At 40.2% G+C, this 23,543-nt stretch overlaps 1 protein-coding gene across 9 annotated transcripts in view; it reads left to right on the forward strand.

The window, feature by feature from the left end:
* The window catches only part of COL4A4 (collagen type IV alpha 4 chain), a 189,358-nt gene that overhangs the window by 113,289 nt on the left and 52,526 nt on the right, over nucleotides 1–23,543 (forward strand). For all 9 annotated transcript variants that reach the window (XM_041766907.1, XM_041766911.1, XM_041766905.1 and 6 more), the window contains 16 exons: nucleotides 141–176; nucleotides 1,544–1,606; nucleotides 1,995–2,030; nucleotides 2,248–2,289; nucleotides 5,627–5,707; nucleotides 6,721–6,774; nucleotides 7,047–7,106; nucleotides 8,183–8,227; nucleotides 8,529–8,582; nucleotides 9,379–9,448; nucleotides 9,988–10,092; nucleotides 14,028–14,192; nucleotides 16,921–17,010; nucleotides 17,991–18,154; nucleotides 21,817–21,889; nucleotides 22,936–23,042. In XM_041766907.1, coding sequence (XP_041622841.1) covers nucleotides 141–176; nucleotides 1,544–1,606; nucleotides 1,995–2,030; nucleotides 2,248–2,289; nucleotides 5,627–5,707; nucleotides 6,721–6,774; nucleotides 7,047–7,106; nucleotides 8,183–8,227; nucleotides 8,529–8,582; nucleotides 9,379–9,448; nucleotides 9,988–10,092; nucleotides 14,028–14,192; nucleotides 16,921–17,010; nucleotides 17,991–18,154; nucleotides 21,817–21,889; nucleotides 22,936–23,042 — 1,245 coding nt within the window. The remainder of the gene's footprint in view (nucleotides 1–140; nucleotides 177–1,543; nucleotides 1,607–1,994; nucleotides 2,031–2,247; nucleotides 2,290–5,626; nucleotides 5,708–6,720; nucleotides 6,775–7,046; nucleotides 7,107–8,182; nucleotides 8,228–8,528; nucleotides 8,583–9,378; nucleotides 9,449–9,987; nucleotides 10,093–14,027; nucleotides 14,193–16,920; nucleotides 17,011–17,990; nucleotides 18,155–21,816; nucleotides 21,890–22,935; nucleotides 23,043–23,543) is intronic.

The following is a 23,543-nucleotide window of genomic DNA, read 5'->3' on the forward strand; positions in this document are numbered from 1 at the left end:
ACAGCTGTCAACACTAAAAAACTGAACAGCCTGCCCAGACAGTCCAAATAATTCCTATGTGTATTCCTCTTTTACATCATGTGTGTTTTAGGGAAGTGGTGTTGCTCTTCTAAAGCAATGCATCATCGTTCCTCTTGCAGGGTGACAGGGGGGACCCAGGACCTCCTGGCTTGCCGGTAAGTCTCCTGATCAGGCTCTGTGCTTGTCTTTGCTCCTCCATCAGCCTGTGGTTCACACTGTCTGCGTCTTAGCAGATCGGACTGCATCATTTGCAGAACCCATCCAGTGCAAAGTGGAAGTGTAGATCCCTTGTTCAAAAATCATTAAGAATTCCAAGGTGGTGACAGCAGAGGGTTAAATCAGGCATGAGCCCCTATGTGGCCACACAGGTCCCAGCAGACTTCTGCCTACCTTCCTCTTCTGTCTTTTAATGATCATTTGGCATTACCTGGGTACATATAGTCACTTAATATTTGGGATGATAAGTCTCCCTCAAGTCTACCTAAATAATACATATCGAGTGGAAATGATATTGTTTTATACCATTCTGACTGCTGAATCAGCGTGTATTGCATTTAATTTTTTGCCTCTTCTTTTTTGCCCTGAAATTTTTAATGCAAAGATTATATTAGTCTTTGAAATTAATCAATCAATGTTCACAAGATTAAAATTGAAAGCATTTTTGCCTCCAAATTGATTAACCTATAATTTTGCTTGGTAACTTCTGGCTGTAGACAGGATGACTCTCCCACATTACCTTCCTCACTACCCCTGAAGCTCCGTTCGATATAATCAATGAGATACTTTCATGTTGCCATTAAAATAAGTACCAATTCATCCTCCTTGGGAGAGTAATTTCTTGCACACTCACAAATCATTTGATGTGGGCAGGTTGGCGGGAGAGCAGAGAGCCTCTCTTTAAGCTTCTAGGAATGTATAGCTGTAACCCCTCTTGGTGAATTTGTGTGGAATTATGCTACAACATACACGTTATAGAAAATTGTGGCAAAAAATAAATAAATAGAAAGAAAATTGTGGCTACATCACCTTAATCTTGAAGTGGGGGCATTTCTATTCACATTAACCTGATAGGACATGTTTTAAAAATATGATAAATAAAAAAATATGATAAATAGTATAAATACATTCATAGTTTAATGTTAATTATGAATTAATATGAATTTTTTAAAAGCATCCTGATGTATATCAAAGTCATAACATCTATGCAATGTAGGGATAGCTGGTCACAAGCTTTCTTTGTTCTCTACTTTTGCTATTACAAGATTTATTTGTGAACAAGTACATTGATTAATGTACTGATAAGTCTTAATTCAATCTTAATATAGGAGTTGGTCACACCTGCCAGAGTGCTGCTGTCATATAGCTTTGGGCCCTTATGTACGCAGCTCTGGGTACAGGGCAGATGTTTCTGGGACTGTGATTTCTTTGGAGGTTTTTGTCCACTAAAGGTTACATGTAGGTCTTGCTGTGAGTGATGATTCTGAGTTTTCGGAACTGATGTACTGGTGGTTCTCATGTTTAGGGACCGAAGGGGGCACGAGGACCGGCAGGCCCAAGGGGACAGCCAGGAGAGCCTGGGTTAACAGTAAGTATAGCCCTGCTCATTCCAATCCTCTCAAAACACGGCCTGGATGTTTAAATTAAGAAAAAAAGAGAGGGAGAGAGAGAGAGAGAGGGAGAGAGAGAGAGAGAAACCAAGGAAAGAAAAAAGGCAATTGCAGCCTTGTGTAGAGGGGACAGGTAGGTTGTTTGAGAGGTTATCACTGATGAATTCACGTACACCTCCCATTACCAGTGTGAGTTTATCTTGAAGCACAGGCCTGGGGAAACAAGGAGCCCAGCCATGAGTGGAAGCCCAGCATGCACGTTTTAAAATTCAGGGTCTTGTAAAGAGGAACCCAGGGCAACTTGCTCTGACACATTGTGATTCCTGTAGCTGACACTTGACTTGTGTATTTTTGCCATTGATGTAGGGTGCTCCGGGCCATCCTGGGAGACCAGGCTTGAAGGTGGGTGGTCATGAGTAACATACACCAAATCGAGACTGTCCGTGTGCAATGACATGAGTAACCACCGAGATCTGTCTGATTTATGTCTTTCCCTTATTAAACTTCCCAAAATACTCAATAAACTTCAATTAATTGCTTAACCAGAAGTCCTACTTGCTTGTAATTACCTTTTTAGTATTCAAAAGCAATTACCTTTTTTTTCCCTTTTCTTTCCCAGGGTAATCCTGGTGTGGGAGTAAAGGGGCAAATGGGAGACCCGGTAAGAATCCCCTTTTGCACGGAGGAGCAGATGTTAAAATGTGTGTGCTGCCCGGGTGGCAGAGGCTGTTCTGATTATCACTTAAATTGTGTTCATTATCCAGTCACTGCCCAATTTTATGGCTGAGGATTTTTTTTTTCCTGAATTATTATGGCACCATTACCCTTGATTGTAAAATGAAATGACAGTTTTGACAAAATTTAGCACTAAATCCAAGTGAATGTATAGGACACATTTTACCCCAGCAAAAAGAGATCGAACATTTCTGATAACTTAGTATATCCAGAGTGACGGTTTGTTTAATTACTGATTTTCTTGGCTTAATTACACAAATTTCCTCAGAAACCTAAACTCCACGTGTAAATAAAAGTATAAATTCCTGGAACCGGGATCCCTGGGTGGCGCCGCGGTTTGGCGCCTGCCTTTGGCCCAGGGCGCGATCCTGGAGTCCCGGGATCGAGTCCCGCGTCAGGCTCCCGGCATGGAGCCTGCTTCTCCCTCCTCCTGTGTCTCTGCCTCTCTCTCTCTCTCTGTATGTCTATCATAAATAAATAAATAAATCTTAAAAAAAAAAATTCCTGGAACCAAAAGCATTTAGCAACACCATCTCTCACTCCCTCCCCCTCTCACACTCATCCTCACTGTCCTTCCCTGCTCTCCCTCACTCCCATAGTCCTTTCTGCTGAGGCAGGAAACTTAGCAAAGATAAGCTTTAAAAAGGTATTTTAAGATGCCAACTCATCTGCAAACAATCTGAATGGCTAACAGTTGGGTAAGTGGCTCATGCAAACAACTGTGGGTAAGTAGATGCTGAATGTCTACACTGTGCCAGGCTAGGATTGGTGCTGGATGTGGGGATGTAGAAAGATAGACCTGATCCCCATTCTCGTGGAGTTCCAGTGTGTTTGGGTCAGTTATGGCACAGCCATTAAACAAAATGACTCGATTGCCCAAAATATATTGGAAGACTTCATGATGTGTAGACATACCCATGATAGTGTTTTGATCAGAAAGCACAGGTTACAAAAGTATAAGCTCAAATTTGTAAAAAAACAACGCGAGGCATTAAAATATACACTTAGAGCAGAATTTTGCAACCTCAATACTATTTCCTTGTTGTGAGGGCTGTCTTGGGCGTTGTAGGATGGTTAGGTGCATCCCTGGTTTCTACCCACTAGATACCCGTAACAGTACTCCCCTCTCAGTTGTGACAAACTAAAATGTGTTAGGATCTTGCCAGATGTCCCTGGGGGTGGGGAGTAGTAGAATGTACAATGGCTTACACTCTTTCCATAAAAACCACTAACTTAGAGAAACGGGTGAAAGGGAATATACTAAAACACGGTTTTTCAAACTTGGGAAGTCATGGACTTCCAGAGAATGTGCTTGTCAAAGCCCCAGAAGCTCATGCACCCCAGCTCAAGAAATACTACCTTGTGGAATGAGACCGACATTGCTAGTTTAGGGACCTCAGCACCAGTGCAATCAGATGCAGTTGCAAACTTAGGCCATAGAATCATGTGGAAATGTTTGGCTATGAGATAGCCATTCAGATTATCCAAAATATGGTTATTCTAATTCTTTTGGATTGTCTGCTAAATCAAAACATCATTGTGAAATTTTGACACAGAGCTCTTGGGTGTTCAAGAACATGTTTGCCCACATAACACTACCCCAAATGGTTGTTTCTAATTTGTCTTAGATGATATGATCATGGACCATTTACATTTTGTTCTTTGTGATTCGTGTTCTTTGTACTTTTTACTAAAATGAATATATGGTACTTTTTTCAATGTGAGAAAATAGTGGCATGACCAACATTTTGAAGAAACTCCCTTGCTTGTCAGCCTTTATGGGTTTTGCTCAGGCTTATTACAGTTGCAAGAATAAGCATGGTTGTATTTACCAATACATGTTACTCACTTGCTTGTGTATAGTATTATTCTGCCCCAAATCCCACTTACCAAAAACATTAATGACTTAATAATGATATATTTGAGAATCATCTTTGTTCCACTTAAGGTAGTAAGTACTAAGCATTTTATGGGCATTATCTAGTTAATCAAATAATACTTTGAAGTAGGCAGCTTATAATGCCCATTTCATGGAGAAGGAAAGTGAGATTCAGAGGAATCAAGGAAACAAAGGCTAGGAAAGATTTTAAGGAACTTGTCCAAAATGGCGGTCAGTAAGGTCCTGGTTTGCAAATATAGGTGACCTGCTCTGTCACCTGCTCTTAACTGTGTCTAAGTGCAAAAGATTAGAAATAGTGAGAAAAGTAAAAAAACAAACAAACAAACAAACAATTATCTGCTAATTAAGGGTGAGAATTTATGCTTATATTATGGCAAACCCAATTCACGGGGCATTTTACTCCCAAGAGAATAACATTGCTATTAACATAAATGACAACTTTTGGCTAATTATTTTATAGAGAGAGTTTAAACATATTGTAGAATACAAATTAGAAGTGACCTAAATCAGGGGTGCCTGGGTGACTCAGTCAATTAAGCATCTGACTCTTGATTTTGGCTCAGATCATGATCTCAGGGTGGTGAGATCAAGCCCTCTGTCAAGCTCCTCCCTCACTCAGCAGGGAGTGTAGTAGAGATTCTCGCTCTCCCTCTCCTTCTGCTTTTCCCCCCTGCACCTGCTTGTGCAAGTGCGTGCACACCCAGTCTCTCTCTGTAAAATAAATAAATAAATAAATAAATAAATAAATAAATAAATAAATAAATCTATCTTTAAAAAAGAACCTAAATCTAACCAGAGTGGAATAGCTTAATAAATGATAGCATATTTTTATGATAGATTATTGCAAGGGCACTAAAAATCAGGTTTTTGAAAAATTTCTAGTATGATTGGAAAATGCACAAAAATTTGTACTATAAAAGACAAAATTATTTAAAAACTTTAACAAAATATAAAAATATAAGCCATACTCAGTATTTTAAATTGTTTACATATCTTATATAATATTCTGCTTATATTTTAAATTGTATTTCATACATCATTTGATCACATACACATATGGGTACACATGTACATGTATGTATATGCACACAAGCACACACAGCACGAAGAACCATGCCAAAGTTTTGATAGAAATCTCTGACGGTAGGATTATGAATCACTTTTTTGGTTTTGAAATTTATTTTTAATGATAAGTATATGAAAAACAATACATGATATGTTTGCCGTGATTTATATTTTAAATCCATACCACGCAGAATTGTATGCATTGTATCACAATACGTGGGTGAAAATCTTTGTTTCAAATTTTATTTCAAAATAAAGTTAATATGAAATTCCTACTATCTTAATTTTTTTTTGAAAGGGTGAGGTTGGCCAGCAGGGTTCTCCTGGGCCCACCTTACTGGTACAGCCACCTGATTCCTGTCTGTATAAAGGAGAAAAGGTAATTATCAATCTATATGTTGCCTTGATAAAGTAGTAGTAGCCAACATTTGCCGAACATGTAGTTGTGCCAGCAAAGTGCAGGGCACCTAGAGATATCCCTGCATTAATCCCAAAGCAACCTCAGCAGACTGCTACTGTTATTAGCCTCATTGTACAGACTTGAAAAATGAGGCTTAGGAAAATTACCCATGTACTCAGGTTTATTCAGTTGCTGAGTCACAGACCTATTGTGGGCTGCTAAATTGTGACATGTCCTCCAGAATATAGTGCCCTACTGATACCGTCTTTGATAAATGGGCTGAAAGGACCACAGGAAGTCCCGTTGTCTTTAAGGTATTACATATGGGGTTTGATGTTTTGATAACTGAAAAGGTAGCAGGTGCATAGTACTGGGCAGACTCTTGGCGAATTGACCACTTCCTCTGTCAGCCTGTAGTGTGGATGTTACTGATGCCACATGCAGATTCTGTTGTCAATTTTCAATTACCGGATTAAATTTCACTCATTTGCTCAAAATGAGCCACTCTTCTCAATGACTGCATTCCCAGCTTGGATCTGCTGCCCTGATTCTGTGGTGGTCACGCCCCCTACACCTCATGACACACACCTCTCACACAGAGCTGGCCTGAATAGTGTCAGGTTTTACGAGTGCACCTGCGCCTTAGTCGCAAACCAGCGACAATTGAAGAGTAATCCTTTATTTTTAAAATTAGTAAAATGGGGATCCCTGGGTGGCGCAGCGGTTTGGTGCCTGCCTTTGGCCCAGGGCGCGATCCTGGAGACCCAGGATCGAATCCCACATCAGGCTCCCGGTGCATGGAGCCTGCTTCTCCCTCCGCCTGTGTCTCTGCCTCTCCCTCTCTCTCTGTGACTATCATAAATAAATAAAAATAAAAATAAAATAAAATAAAATTAGTAAAATGCTTCTTGAAGAGATAATGTCTGAAAGATGTAGAATTCAGTATGTTAAATAATAAGAATAAACCAGATTATATTCATTATGATTTTTAGGGCGTAAAAGGAATGCCTGGTATGATTGGACCTCCAGGACCACCGGGACCCAAGGTAGTTTACTGAAATACCTTTTTTTTTTAATCTATAGGATAAGATATCTTAGTTTAAAAAAATTATTTTTGCATGGTCTTTATCATTGATTTAATGCTAATATATATTCCTAGAAGTTTTCACTATTTTATCATAATTCCATAGGGCATCTATGCTAAGGTAGTTGTTTTCTTTAAGGTGCTGGCAATAATTTTTATTTCGTCTTGTTTTTGCATTCCATGTCGCTGAAATATTGTTGCTTGAATGCCTCTAAATGTTGTCATCTCTTTAAGGGAGAACCTGGAATTGGACCAAAAGGAGAGAAGGGTATTCCTGGGTTCTCAGGACCTCGGGTAAGGATCACTCATGCCATTCATGCTATCGCTGACATCAGTGAATTGGAGGTTGTCCTCTCTCACATTTTTATAAAACTAGATCAGTATTGGGGCACTTGGGTGGCTCAGCAGTTGAGTGTCTGCCTTTGGCTCAGGTCATGATCCCGGGGTCCAGGGGATGAGTCTCACAGTGGGCTTCCCTCAAGGAGCTTGCTTCTCCCTCTGCCTATGTCTCTGCCTCTCTCATGAATAAATAAATAATATCTTTTAAAAATAGATCAGTATTTCTAACAACTTAAAAGTAGAGACTTTCTCAAATAAGAACGGTATTCTTTGGACAAAAATTATGTAAGAGCTACATGTCCCAACAAAACATCCCTTCCGGTGACATTATTTAAGTAAAATGGGCAAGCAGAAGATAGAATTGGTGGGAAGTAACAGGATTGTGGCATTTCCTGCCACAGTGACCCACTGTCACTGTGATAGCAGCTTGGAATTAGTCATTTAAGCCTCATTGATAAAAGAGGGTACTGATCTCAGGGCAGTAGCTACAAAAAAATATAGCATCAGGACTCAGACGTCACCACACATGCCACTAATGGGGTCACCATTGATAGAGTCACTCTAGAGGCCAGAACCCCTGTGGTCAAGGGCACTGAGTTTATATGGCTCCAGATTCAGTAGCTAATGGGTGACATTGGCTTCCATGATAATTATTTTTTTGCTAACAATGCACAGAATACCTATTAATCTCTAGACAAATTATAATGAAATGATTCCAAAAATATTTAGCCCAGTGCAAGCATCAGGCTAAATAAGTTAAAACCCAAGAGCAACAACAACAAAAATATGTTCTTAATTTGAAACAGTGGCAAGGACATGAATTTTTAAAATAAAAGTGAAGGTCAGTTAAAATAGCAAATGTTATAAAGAGACTGAATCTACTTTATATGTATTTCCTTTTACTCAGCTACCTTTGCAGATGAGATGAAAGAGCCATAAAGCAGTTTCATAAGATGAAAAATAATGCATTGAACTGGTTTCAAGCACTTTGATTTCATTCTCCTTGTGTTGATGTTTTGTGATTTTATTAGGGTGATCCGGGTTCCTATGGCTCTCCAGGTTTTCCAGGATTAAAGGTAAATATACACAGTTAAAGAGATGATAAGTACATATTTATTCATAAATGCAATTCAGTGTCATTCAAAAGTAGTGGCAGGGCATGAAAGTATGCATTAATTGGAAAAGGAGACACATTTATTTTACAGATTGCAGGATCTAGCTGTAGATACAAAAACTAACACCAAAATTCTCTGATACGACCCAACTGAGATTTTGCACAGAATCTCAGTGAGCACGTGTCATTCAAATGGAACAAGAATGGGATAATTTGTCACCCAGTCAGTTTTTTTTTTAAGTCATGTTTGTGGTTATTTATAGGGGGAACCAGGACTGTTTGGACATCCTGGATCATTTGGATTTGTTGGCCCAAAGGTAAAAAAGCAGGTGTATTTGAGTACAGCCTAAATAAAATTCTCTGTCCCTCATGTTACCTAATTCATTTTAAAAAACACTTGAAAGAATCATTAAAAAAACTTAGCTTTTGGAAGAGACAGAGTTAATTTTGCATATTTTATGTCAATGCATGTCATAACGATTATGTTCTACATTTGAGAAAGAATTCAACCTTTTGAAGGTGAATAATAACGAAAGTTTCAGAAATTCTGTGGGGATCACCTCGTATCATGACTAAAATCAGAGAGAGCAGGGGAGTGCTCCCTGCTTTCGCTACTGTGTTTTTTTCTTCCCTTTGTACCTCTGTACCCTCACATCCAGCATTTGCTCGGGACAAGCCATGGTGGCAGTAAGGGAACACAGTTGAGAAGGACAATATTTGCTGTTAAAATAAGATGTAGATTCAGATTCTGTAAGTGAATAGACAACTTGTCCTAGATGCTAAGTTTGACATCCATGCTCAGAGCACATCTAAGAAACTTCATGGTTTCAGAGGTATCTAATCTATGGGCATGAAATAGGTTTTTTTTGGGGGGGGTAATTTTTTTCTTTTGTGAGAGTTTTGCCAGGTGGTCATTTACTTCTGCTGGTAGGTTGGGGTGGCTGCAGGGGTGTCGGATGCCTTTGTCATTCCCAGAACTCCATGAACCATTCCTTTTTCTACTCATCCTGTAATCTTCATTTCTTATATGAATACACTCTTGGGCCATCTGATGGTTACACGCCACATGACAAACAATGTTTCTAAGAAAAGTGTATGAATGAATGATTTCAGGGGGATCCTGGAGACCGTGGGTACCCAGGACCACCGGGTGTTCTGGTAACTCCATCTGTTCCACTCAAAGGTTTGTGTTCAGTTTGCTTCCTCCATAAATTATTAGGAGATGGGACTTGGGTGGCCCTGCCAGGAGAGTCTGGCCCAGTATATGGGCAGGTTGCATACTTGGTATGCTAAATATATTAATTTTAGAAAGGATATATAATTTATAAGTGCAGGTAGACAGGTGCATCTGAATCATCTCTATTGGCAGAAGACTCTCAATGTTATTTTAGTATGCAGAAATGTGTATTATGTCACCTTTCTAAAAGCGTTTTTTTTTTTAATTGCTAAACCATTTGACTAAGACCTACCAAGATGCTGCCCTCCAGAAAAAAGTGACCCATATCACTGAGAAAGACAGTGCTGCTCCAAGTTCATGGGTCTGCAGAGCAGGGGCAGCTGAAGGGGTTCTAATCTAAGATACTGCATTTTTAAATGTGGTGAGAAATTGCAAGAATGGTCCCCTAGTGGTGCTCCACCAAGCCTCACAAGAAGTAATTGTGTGTGAATTTTAAAATGTATGTATGCATTTATCACACTGACATGTGCTGTTGTTTTGGGCAGGCCCTCCAGGGGATCCCGGGCGCCCTGGCCGCTATGGAGAAATGGGGTCCGTTGGACCACCTGGTCCCCCTGGTCCCCCAGGTCCACCAGGGGAAGCCTGTGCAGGTAGGACACTCCACTGGCTTTTGTGTGCGAGGTTTCTGACAGCCTCACCCTCACCTCTAGCTGATACTAGATCAACCAGGAGTGTTTCAGAAAAACTAATGGCCATCCCGCCCCCTAGACCAGGAATGTTGGGCTTTCTGGGACGTGGACCTAGGCGTCTGCTATTATAAAAGCACCCCCCGCCTTTTTTTTTTTCTAATGGACAGCGGAGCTTCAGAACCACTGAACTCAAACCAATTCATGGCTTCCTTTGAAGAAATCCAGGTTCCTCGGCTGCACCTCAGAAATATTCAGTCAGCATCTCAGGGGTGGGTGGGGTATATGTGTTATCTCAGGGGCATCCTACAAGATTGTCACAGTCAGTGAAGATTTGGAAATCAGTGCCAGGGGTAGAGTGTTTTTTCAGGTGTTACAACCCTCTTGGAAGACTCTCCCTGTCAACTTTTGTTCATTAAAATTGAGTTCCTCTTCTACGTAAAAGGTGGAAATACAAATCATGAATTTAAAAATGTTATTACTTAAAAAAATTAAACAAATAAAATGGGACTCAGCCTTAGTTAAAAAACCAAAACCAAAACAACAGTCCTCATTCCCCACCCCACCCCCCAAAAAATCTGTATCCCTTCCAAAAACCAACCAACCAACCAACCAAAAACACCTTAGAGCCATGGTAAGAGTTGAGGAAGAACCTGGGAAAGAATCCTATTGATAGCGGACTTTAAACTCCTTCAAGTGCTGTGCTGGTTAATAGGACCAAGTAAGCTTAGGAATAGACGTGTAGAGGGTATTTGCATTCCGTGAACTCAGGAGAACTGATTTAACATGAAGGGAGAGAGTCTTGAAAAGATGCCATTTTATCCAGTCTGTGTCTCTTGTTCTATTTACTGAGAAGGAGTAAGAAGTTTCCTGAGATTCATCTGTTAACTACAAAATTCTTTAATATTTCACAAATCTTGCCTTTCACTTTGTGGGATCTGATAACCCACCACAAAGGTGGCAAAGCTTTGTTTCATTTGGTTGATTTAATCTATAGATACCGTAGCCTTGGCTTACCTGACCCAGGACTATATAAGTCATGTCGAGAGTCCTCAGCTGCTCCGGAGTCATTAGCCCCTGGTCTTAGATTTCTCCTTTTGAAGCTTGTTCATAATAAAATAGTGGCTCTAGCAGATTGAAATAAAAACTCAGTGTGAGCAAGCAACACATATCTCTAGCAGATTGAAAATATAACAAATATAACAGAAACAACAAGTATAACAAATATAACAAATATAGCAAATATAACAGAAAGATTCTTCATTCCACAAGATTTTTAAAAAGAATTAACCCAGTTGCTTTTTTTTTAAAGATTTATTTATTTGTTTGTTTGTTTATTTAATTATTCATTCATTCATTCATTCATTCATTCATTCATTCATTCACAGAGAGAGAGAGAGAAAGAGAGAGGGAGAAGGAGAGAGGCAGAGGGATAAGCAGGCTCCATGCAGGGAGCCCAACGTGGGACTCAATCCTGGGTCTCCAGGATCAGGCCCTGGGCTAAGGCAGCACTAAACCTTTGAGCTACCCGGCTGCCCAACCCAGTGGCTTTCAAATCTTGACTACAATCCATTATAAAATATATATTTTATATTATATTGCATTTGCATTGCATTGAACACACGTGTGTATCCACATATACATATGATTGAAACACATATTTCAAAAACAAAAAGAAAAGGAACATGAATTTCACAAAATAATGCCTTTTTGTGTATGATGTACTCTGTTTTCTTTTTTTTTATTTATCTTTTTTTTTTTTTTTTTTTTGTGCTCTGTTTTCTATGCTACTTTTTTCTTTTGAAAAAAAATGTTTTATGCTGGCCACAACTTAATTGATTTCATGGGTGGTCAGGGCTGCTATATGCCATACACTACAACCCATTTTCCCCGTTGGAAGGTGGTTGAGGATTTTCCATGGCATGGGGACAAGACACCAGGTGGTATTGAGGTCCATCCAATGACTGTAGAGGTTTGGAAACAGGTCTTAGGAATGGCATGAGGACAAGATGGCAGCCAAATCCACAGGAGCACATTTCATTTAGGTACACCAAAGTCCATAGCCTTTATTTTACATATCTTATTTTATAATCATCTAAAGTATTTACCATGCAATAAGCAGGGATTTAGAGTTAGATACCTGTGACTGAATCCCAGCCCTGCCACTTAATATAGTATATGGAAAGAGTTATGTATTCACACTGTGGACTAAAAATGTTCCAGGTTCTACTATACAAGCTGTGTGGTCTTAGGCATTTACTAAACCTCTCTGTGCTTCAGTTTTCCCATTTTCAGGGTGCAATTCTCGTTAGGGTTGAAAGAGCTTATATGTATACCATTCTTAGAATACCATTAGCTATGTTAGCTATTATTATTATTACTCATATTCGGCTTACACTGTGCCTTATCTATAAGGCATAAACTTTGTGAGACTGTTGGAGGAGTAAGCATAATATTTGAAAGTACATGGGAAGCCCCAGCACGTAGGCACACAATAACGAACGCTGTTAATTTAGCTAGCGGGCTACTTACTGATTACTGACGAGGTTTCAGTTGTCTATTGCTGAGCAAATCACCCAAAACTTACTGGCTTAGAACAACAGTAAGCATATTACCCCTCACTCTGTGGTTCAAGAGTTCAGGAAGGGCTAAGCTGAGCAATTCTAGATAGAGATGTTCCTACGATGGCAGCCAATGTAATGGCTGAGACCAGAACATGAGGACTGGCTGGGCACCGCTGTCTTCTATGTTTCATATAGGCCCATGGCCTCTCTGTCAGGCTCTGTCATTCTTTACGCTTCCTTATAACATTGTGGCTTCAGAGCCATGATATTGCTTCCCTGGTGGCTCAGAACTCCAATCCCAAGCATTTCAGCTCACAAGGCAGAAGCTGAATCATCTTTAATGACCTATTCCCAGGGTCTTATATCTATAACGTCACTCCTGCTGTACTTCATTAGTCCAAACAATCACAAAAGGCTGTCACCCTCAAGGGGAAAGGAACACGTTACCTCTTGCTAGGAGAGCGTCAAGGGAAAGCAGGATTCAGTTTTGACTCACTGAGACCTCACAACACACTGAACATCCATCTATCTCTGCATTCATTGAGTATGTGCAATGACCAGATATTGCATAAGGTCCTTACATGAATTATATTATTTAATCTTCATAACAAGCTTCTGAGGTAGATATAGATGATTTAAAAAGTTCAGTAGCTTACTTTAGTACATGTGGCTGGAGAGAGAGAGGTCGGGTTCAAATGCAGCACCTCTTGGCCTTCCCACCACCTGACTTGCTATGAAAGATTTGGTATTTTATGTCTCACATAGATGATCTAAGAGTCCATATTTTTATTCACTACATGTGCTAACTTAATCATTCAGATTAACCAAATTATTAAAGTGGAAAGATTGAAAATGATATTTTTAATAAAATAATATGTATTCCCCCCCCCCATAACCCTAAATGATAGAGAAAAAGTAAGAAAATCTGATTCCTCAAACCGGTTTCCATTTGTGTGCTAATTTCAAAGAAAGTGAGGTATTTTGATGGCTGCGCTATTAAGTTAATTTTGAAGTATTCTTTTTCTTTTAAAATATTTACAGTCTGGATCCCTGGGTGGCGCAGCGGTTTGGTGCCTGCCTTTGGCCCAGGGTGGGATCCTGGAGACCCGGGATCGAGTCCCACGTCGGGCTCCCTGCATGGAGCCTGCTTCTCTCTCTGCCTGTGTCTCTGCTTCTCTCTCTCTCTCTATGTCTATCATGAATAAATAAATAAAATCTTTAAAAAAAATAAAATATTTACAGCCTAAGGAAGAATGTACTGATTTTTGTTTCTTCTAAATGAAAGTTTATTCTGGGAGATATATACGTGGTTTTCATTCTCAATTTCTCTTGGAGGCATGATGGGACCCCCTGGACCAAGAGGATTTCCTGGTCATCCAGGATTTCCAGGGGCAGCTGGTATCCCAGGGAGAGCGGATTTCAGTCCAGGAAAACCAGGGAAACCGGGACCTCCTGGGTTGCCCGGAGCACCAGGGCTGCAAGGACCCCCAGGATCAGATGGTAAAATGCTCTTTATTCATGTTTATTGGCATTTATGTTGCAAGTGATAATTGCAGTGTCATGTGGAAAATGTGACTTTCTAAACATTTTTTTTAATTATCAAATATTTCATGAGCCAAGTTAGTATTATCAATAATACAAAAAATGTAGACTGATGTTGGATATCACATCAGCTAAAGCATATGAAAATCTTTGGTTGAGAATTTAAGTGTGAATTATGGAATTTTGTAAATTAATATGATTTTTATTTTTTAAATGTAGTTTTAATTTTTATCAGAGTTATAGAGGGACTCGACTTGAGAATCAAACAGTTCTATGAAGCCTGTTGTGAAGATTTGCCATACCAGACAATCCTTCTACTCCTTCCTCCCCAGGGGAGATTTTCACACAAGTAGTTGGATTTTCTGCTATTTGCCTTTCTAGTGACCTGCAATGTACTTGTATTGCTATTTCTTAATTCTTTTTTATTTTTTTTAAAGAGCGAGCAAATGAGGGGGTGGGGGGTTAAAGGGAGAGACAGAGAGTCCTAAGCAGACCCTGCACCCAGTGTGGAACCTAACACAGGGCTCAGTCTCATGACCCTGAGACCATGACCTGAGCTGAAGTTAAGAGTCCCTTAACTGACTGAGCTACCCAGGCACCCCACTGTTTTTTCATTCTTGAGTTTGAGCCTCATCTTTTGACTTCCCTTCATAGAAGATGAAATGAGCTCTCTTTCCCACCCCACTGCACATATGCACATGTTCCACTCCCAAAACCCATTCCTTATAGTTATTATCTTTATTTTGATTAAATATTCATTATTTACAATGAATGGTTACATAAGAGTTATTCATCACTTCAGCCACATAATAATATACATTATTACTTTTCTAGCAAAATATTTTGTTAATAATTATTTAGTTTTCTTTGTGTGTTTGCTTGGTTTTCAATATAAATTCTTGCTAATTCAACCTCAAACTGTCTAGGATTGTATAAATCTCCATTCTAACTCATTAAATATGTTATCAATATTATCTCTTTGAATAAATCTCTCCTGGAGCTTTTTAACCTGTTCAGATTAGGTCAGGTTGCACTTTTTAAAAAGATTTATTTATTTATTTATTTATTTATTTATTTATTTATTTGAGAGACAGAAAGCACGCTCATGAGCAAGGGGAGGAACAGAGGGAGACACACAGACCACCTGCTGAGTGGGAGCCACACTCTAAAAGCTGCAAAGCTCTGCTCTAAGAGCTTATGGAAATTTTTCTTCTTTTCCCCAATACCCTTAAATTTCACAAAGGCTTGCCTCTCTGTGAGCACATTTGCATTTATTGGTGGGCACTCAGTGGGCACGTTCAAGCCAACACAAATCCTCCATTTCTGGAAAAATTACTTGAAGTGTTTCTCTGAAGACACTTTCTCCTTCATTTTCCCTTGTTTTCTCCTTCTGGACTCTCTATATTTATCTGTTAGAGAATCCACTCCCCATGTCTCTTTCTCTCATCTTTATTCTTCTTCACCTTTTTATTTTTCTGTTCACACTTTCTGGTAGATTCCCCCAACTCCATCTCACAACTCTGCTCCAGAATTCTTCAATTTCTGCTTTCATAATATATTTTTTTTAATTTCTAAGGGTATTGTGGTTGCTATTCTGTTTTTACTGTTTTCTTTTGTAGCCGTCTATTCATATTTTAAGAATGAAATGCCTTCCTTCATCTACTTTTTAAACTATAAAGTTTATTTCAAAGTTTTCTTCTTGTTACATTGTCTGTTACCTCCAATTCTGAGAGGTCATAGTTACTGTTGTAATTTTCCAGAAGGAGATTTTAGGATTGAACTGTTTCTTTAACCGGTCATCCTGATTGGGGCACTACTGTTATTCTACTTCAAGGTACCAATTCCTGGAGGCCTGGTGGGGCTCAGTCAGTTAAGCATCCTCTTGATTTCAGCTCAGATAATGATCTCAAGGTCCTGAGATAGAGCCGCGTCAGGCTCTGCAGGGCATGGAGCCTGCTTAAGATCCTCTCTCCCTCTCTCTCTGCCACACCCTCCCCTGCTCTCTTTCTCTCTCTTTAAAAAAAAAAAAAAATCCTGAATTCTGGGAGAGATTTCTCATGCAAATTGTGTTCTTTGCTGCCTTTCTGCACAGCCTGCTTAGAATTCAGCTTTTCACGGTCTGTTAGGTTCTTTCATAATTTTTTGTTGTTGTTGTTCTCTTTCTGTTTTTCATTGTCCTGTGGGCTTACCCATTTTTATAATATTCCTTTACTGTTTGCTATTTTACTGGGATTTGGAGAGAATAAGGAATTTATTGTATGTGTTTTATGTCACCTTTTATCAGATGTCTCTGAATTTGTGCTTTTATGAGCTATGCTTTATGCTTTCTTAATTTGGTAATTATTCATAATCGGAGGAGCAAAAGATCCTTGCCATACAGTTATTTTGTTTGTGTGGTTGGATGGTTTGGTTTGGTAGTTCTGTTGTTCGTTGCCTTGCTCTGCAACCTCTAAATTGGGGTTGAGAGTAGGATGGCTTTATCAGTGGTTGTAGCAGCAGAAACATGCTGTGACACTTGTAGGGTCTGTTTGTATATATATGTTCTTAGAGAGAGAGTCATAGGAAAGGAATGGAAAAAAGGTGGGCTTGAGGGGAAAATGGAAGTACAGGAGACACTTGCACTTGTTCTGTAGAAGACAGTCACAAAAACTGTGATTCTCTCATCTCCCCCCTCCCTACTGTGAAGTTATATATTGTAGTGTTGGGCATCCTGGACCACAAGGGATAAAAGGCAAAATGGGTCCTCCAGGAAGAAGAGGCTCGAAAGGAGAAAAAGGCAAGTATGCATCAAAGGTGGAATTTCCAGGAGACAGCAGCACATGGGGGCTTGGGGGCATTTATGAAGTGGGCAGTGGGGCCTTTCGCTTCAATGTGTTATACGCCTATGAGCACTCCTCTTCATTATGCGGTACTTATGAGGTGATTAGAATTTACCAAAAGTCAAGTCCTTGTATCTGAGAGTCTAAAGGAAACACTTCCCTGCTGGGAAATTTGTCTCAGAGTGGTGACTTCTTTTCATGAGATTCTTCTCATGAGATCCTTTTTATTCCTTGAAAAAGCAGAGATATGATAGTATGGATCTTTTATTTCATTTTCTCTTTGTGGGTCCATATTTCCCAGACTCATCAAATGCCTCTGGCCATATGTTTCTCCACCTTAAAAGTTGTTTCATGCCTTTTTGACCATTTGGGATAGGTAAGTATGAGAGCATAAACACAGCTGATTTTGATTATCCTAAAGCCATATTTTTTAGATTAAAAGTCCCAATGTTAGAAAATGCACTGTAGGGAATTATCAATTATAATATGCAATGCGGTCAATAATCGTTTTTCACATATTATTTTGTTTATTTATTTGTTTAGAGTTTATGCTCCAACCCAATTTTCTTCCTGTTTCTTCAGGAAAAGAAATAAAAGACTTTCATACTTTTAAAAATAAGATGATTCATTTTTAAAAATTTCTTTGGTAGAATTGCATGTCAACTTTTCCCCCTAGCGTTTGTTAAGATGGATTTTTTCAAAGACCCAAAACATCCCCTTTGTCTAGAAATGGTATATCTGCCCCCCAACAGACCATGCCTAGGTACCCCTACACAGTGCCCCAGGCCCCAAATCACACATTAATAGTTGTGTGTGATAAAAAACTATGTACATGAGACCCTTCTATTCTTATTTGCATTATTGGTTTTATTCAGTAAAGGCTTTTTGGGATTTTATGCAGGAAATATGACAAAGCTGCCTTTTATCCTCTGTCTAGGAAATGCGGGGCTCTGTGCCTGTGAGCCTGGTCCCATGGGCCCACCAGGCCCTCCAGGACTTCCTGGAAGGCAGGGTAGTAAGGGAGACTTGGGGCTCCCTGGGTGGATTGGAGAGAAAGGTCACCCAGGCCCTCCTGGTGCTGAAGGATCTCCAGGATCACCAGTGAGTAGCTCTTACCAGTAACAATCTTTATAGTTGAAAGAGACAGATAGAGATAAAATTCAATTGTACCACGTTTTAATGTATAGTATGATATAGATTTTATGTTTTGAGCCTATGCATATATTAATGATCAAAAAAATCATCATTCATCAAACTAAAATTTATTGAGCACCTGCTATGTTCCAGGTGCTGTTATCGGTGCTGGGGATACAGTAAAGAGCAGAGCACAGTCTCTGCCTTCCTGGGGACTCCAAGGAGTTGGATGAGCACATACTATGTAACAAAAATATAAGTGCTTATGGCTGATGATGATAAAGGCCATCACCATCTAGTGTGGCTTGAGGGTCAGAGCTGGAGGAGATGAAGTCAAAGAAGTGGCTGGAGGTTAGGATGAGTTGCAGAGCATGGGGTTTGGTAGGTGGGTGGGATTTGACCTTTTACTCTGGGTGACATGGAATAGCCAGTGGAAAGCCTTAAGAGAGAGACATAATCTAATGTTAGCTTCGAATGGATCACTCTGGTAGCTCTGGTAAGAACAGATCACAGGAGACAAGAGAAGAAGTAGGGAGATGAGCTGGATGATGATTACAGTAATCCTGGTGAAATGTAATGGAAGACAGATTAACGTGTTGGTGCTGGGAATGACGAGAAGTGGTCATCTTCTTGAGATGTTTTGAGGGCAGTGCTAACAGATGGGCTTTTAGGTTGGACATGGGAGCTTAGAAGAAGAAAAGTTAAGGATGAAACCCAAATAGGGAAGACAATATGAGGAGTAGGTGTGGAGAGTGGGGAAGAAAGCAGTCTTGGGGGCAGCCCTGGTGGTTCAGCGGTTTAGCGCTGCCTTCAGCCCAGGGTGTGATCCTAGAGACCCAGGATCGAGTCCCGCATTGGGCTCTCTGCATGGAGCCTGCTTCTCCCTCTGCCTGTGTCTCTGCCTCTCTCTCTCTCTCTCTGTCTCTCATGAATAAATAAATAAAATCTTAAAAAAAAAATGAAAGCAGTCTTGGTGGGTACATCTTAAATATGAGAGGCCTGTTAAACCAGCAAGTTGAGATGTTGAATAGGTGCTGAGATGATATTCAAGTACGGGATTCAGATGAGAGATCCAAGCTGGAGATACAAATATTGGCTTAGTCAGGGTTAACGTGATATCTCATGCCACAGAGCAGATGGATCTATTTTGAAATGTTTTGCCTTCACTCACCATTACAAGTGACTCAAGTTGAGGAACAACCTTTCAGCTACTTGGCTGCTCAGAGGGTCCTACGGGCACTCCTCTGGAGGTGAGACACAGCCCACTTGTCCCGTCTTTATTGAAGAGCCTCAGTCCTGGGGTGACCTGGAGCCTAACCATCTTCCCCTATGTATGTGCTCCTTTCCATCGTCCCCAGGAAATGCCATGAAAACAAGGCTCGAGTCTGAGAGCCTTAAGTGAGAGTGACAATCTGGCTGTCCATGTACTACTCTTGACACACGTGCAAAGCACACTCGCAAAGTCTACCTGGCAAGAAGCTAATTCTTTAATGCGTGTGTGTTGAATGAACATGGCGACAGCTGTTAAGTATTTTGCATTTTATGGTCTGCTTTTTAAATTCAGCCTTTTAGCATAGTCATTTTTTCATGTTTCTACTTAATCTTCTTAATGAAGATTATACTGATTCTAAAGTATTTTTGTGGCTTCCTGTTGAGTTGCTTCTCAGGGCTAACATCTTTGTGTGTGAATTACTAGTTCGTCCAGGGTTGCCCTAGCTGAGCTCTACGTAATTCAGTTGCTCTAAGGCTTACCTCTTCGGGCAGATTATATTTCTGATGGTATTTTTCTGTGTGTGATTCCCTCCATATGACTTCTCTACATTAAATTCATCACAGTGTGGTCATAGTTAGAGATTAGGTCCATACTGTGGGGCACCCTGGAAGGAAAGTGGTGAGGAAGAAGAATGGATACAAGAAAAGAGGATGAAAGTAACCACAGAGTAACCACAGTTGATCATTGTAGATGCTCTCACTTCCCCGGACACCTCCTCTCTCAGAAGCTGGTCCCTGGCCTCATTCTACTGACATTGTCTTTCAGGAAAGGAAATAGTTCACATGCTCAGTGAATGATTTTATGTGTTGATAGTTTATCCATCAGAAGGACGTTATCATCATCTGCCTCTTGGACTGAATGTGTCTCATGTACTTTGGCTCTGTCCTTTTGTCAGGACAGGAAAAATTCAACAGCAAGCAACATTCAACCTATATTAGTACTTTACAATTTTTAAAGTTCCTTTTCTGTCTAATCTTATTCTACTCAGAAATTTATTCCACCCACCTTTTTGGTGTCTCATAAACATCGTTACGCAGAATGTTATACTACGGTGATCCTCCTCGGGGTCTTGAGTGGGTGTGTGGAACTGTCTTTTCTCTAGAACAAATGACTCCCAAGCATTTTTGCCATTTGGGTTTTTAAGCCTCTTGTGAACAGTTTTGACTTCTTCTTTCTTATTGCTTAATCCTGCCATTATGCTTATCTCTACTGGCACCTTCTTCTCTTAGCAGTGAACTGCCTATAAAGTGCCAGCTAAGAAAGGTAATTAAGCTTGCATGAGCATGTTGCAAGATTGCGTGAGAATAAGACCAAGTGACATGTGTGTGAGAAAAGAATGGTTAGCTCAGTCATTTTCACTTCTGACTAAATTCTTCTCTGTGGGGGATCCCTGGGTGGCTCAGTGGTTTAGAGCCTGCCTTCGGCCCAGGGCGTGATCCTGGAGAACCGGGATCGAGTCCCACATCAGGATCCCTGCATGGAGCCTGCTTCTCCCTCTGCCTGTCTCTGCCTCTCTCTCTATGTCTCTCATAAATAAATAAAATCTTAAAAAAAAATCCTTGTCTGTGTTTCTTGATTTTCAAGATCACCGAATAAGTAACCTTAAGCTATATATAGTGTAGCTGTATTTACTATGATGCTTGGCCACTCTCATATACCGATGGTAGGTTTCCAGATTTCTGACATGGCTTAATATTCAATAATACATAATGCTTATAAAACCATGACCCAAACACTGAGTCTCAGAGCAATGTTGAGGTCAAAAGATGATGAGTCCATTGGCCAAAATTATCTGTTTACTTTCTATATAGAGGAAATACATAAGCTATAAGAAAGGTTCTTATTTTCCCTCCTCTTGCTCACAACTTCCCTCATATCACACTCTTGTCCCTAAACCTCTGCCTTCAGCTTTGATGGCACCTCCTCTTTCCTTTTCATTCTGCATTAAAATGCCCAAGACGGTTAGAAATTGTTGTTATAAATTTTTATTTTGAGATATGTTTTATTTTATGACTTAAAGAGGTTGCACAATCATGACCCTTCATCCAGCTTCCCCCATCATAACATGCATAACCATAGCACATTACCAAAACCAGGAAATTGATATTGATAGATATTTCTGTTGAATTTGATACAGACCTTATCCAGATTCCGCAAGCTTTTAAATGCAGGTCAAGAGCCTCAGTTTTATAAAGTAGGAGCCACTTAGAAGGCAAGGAAGAGATTGATACTAAGAGTACCAAACCAGAATCGAGAACAGGTGATTTAGAAGGAAAGAACTGTGAGATTAGATGTACATGAATAACTTTTGACCCATCAAAATTAAACTGATTTGTTCCTCTTATTTTTCACCAAGGGAAAACATGGTGCCTCAGGACCACCTGGCAGCAAAGGAGAAAAGGGCGACAGGGTTGTATCAAGAGTGAAAGGTGAGCCTGGTCAGTTACGTAGTTCCCTGCCATTTAATGGATGATACATGAACCATCCTCTTGCATTAATTTCCCTTGCAGATCAATTCTATAACAAGATACAGTATTGTTGAAATTGCTTAAAAAATATTCCTTGCTGTTCACATTTCTTGTTGGGCCTCAAATCCTCTATCTCTTATTTGAAAACATAAAAAACATATTCAGGTCCTTATTATTGTGAACTTGGGTTTGACACAAGACCGACTTGACTTGGCTACTCTGTTTTCAGTGCCTTATAGCATCCTGTATTAATCAAGACTACTTTGGTCGTGATAGAAACCCAGCTTGAAGTAGTTTTAGAGAAAAAAAAATGTAATTTAATGACTCACCCAAACAAAATTGGAAGTATTAGATGCAGGGTTTGCACTGGGATAGCTGGATCCAGAAGATTCCTTCTGCATCTTGTATCTTTCTTGGTACCATCTGCATTTGTCCCCAAGACTAGCTTTCCTGGGCTGTGGATATACTGCCCCTCCTACCAGAAGCTCCAAGTTCTTACAGAAAGAAGGAAAAAAGAAGAAGAAGAAGAAGAAGAAGAAGAAGAAGAAGAAGAAGAAGAAGAAGAAGAAGAAGAAGAAGGAGGCAAGCTCTACCTTCTCAGCTCCAGCTTGAAAAACATTTTAGGAAGAATTGGACTAGCCTGGGGGAAGTGCACAACCATGGGCTGCTCCCCTGTTCACCATTGCCAGGGGATGGAGTTCCATATTTGGCACCACACAGGCAGGGGCAGATGCTGTTGTGATCGGTACCTCCACACACAACCTCCCTGTCAGAATGAGGAAAGGAGAGCTTCCAAAATAAGAGAGTCAGTGGGCTTGGCAATTGTCATTCTCCCCTCTGACTTTTGCATGGTTGTCTTTGTGTGACATTTGTCAACTGAGACACTCAGAGGAGTCTCTACCAGGCCACACAGAGGCAAGGTCATCATTTTTTTCTTTGTCCTGTGTGTCCTCCTACTTCACCCACTGCTGAGAAGGGCTGGAATATCTTTTGGACTTTGTTCCCAGGGAAAAAAGGAGAAAGAGGTCCTGATGGGCTCCCAGGAATTCCAGGACAACAGGGACAACATGGTCGGGATGGACTTCCTGGAAAAAAGGGGGATCCAGGCCCCCCGGTATGTATAATTCTTCTTTGAATACAGAATTCCATTTTCTTATATGGTTATAAAGCCTCTGTTTTTCCTTTCTCATTTAAAACTACAATGCAGTGAACTGCCAATGTGCTGTAATCAGAGCCATCTTTGGTTGATTGCCACAAAAAGATGGTTATTATAAATGCTGTAGGGGGATCCCTGGGTGGCTCAGTGGTTTAGCCCCTGCCTTCAGCCCAGGGCGTGATCCTGGAGGCCTGGGATAGAGTCCCACATCGGGCTCCCTGCATGGAGTCTGCTTCTTCCTCTGCCTCTCTCTCTCTCTCTCTCTCTCTCTCTCTCTGTCTCTCATGAATAAATAAATAAAATCTTTTAAAAAATGGTGTAGAATAATTGCAGATGGAAGTTTAGTCATGACAAGACTTCCTGTCCTGTTTTTGGCCTTTGTATCATTCTCATGGTGTTTATCTATTTCTGGGGCCCTCGTATCTACAAAGCCCCCACAAAGACCTCAGGCCTGTTCAG

This window comes from Vulpes lagopus, chromosome 8, assembly GCF_018345385.1.
Source record: "Vulpes lagopus strain Blue_001 chromosome 8, ASM1834538v1, whole genome shotgun sequence".
Taxonomy (NCBI): Eukaryota; Metazoa; Chordata; class Mammalia; order Carnivora; family Canidae; genus Vulpes; species Vulpes lagopus.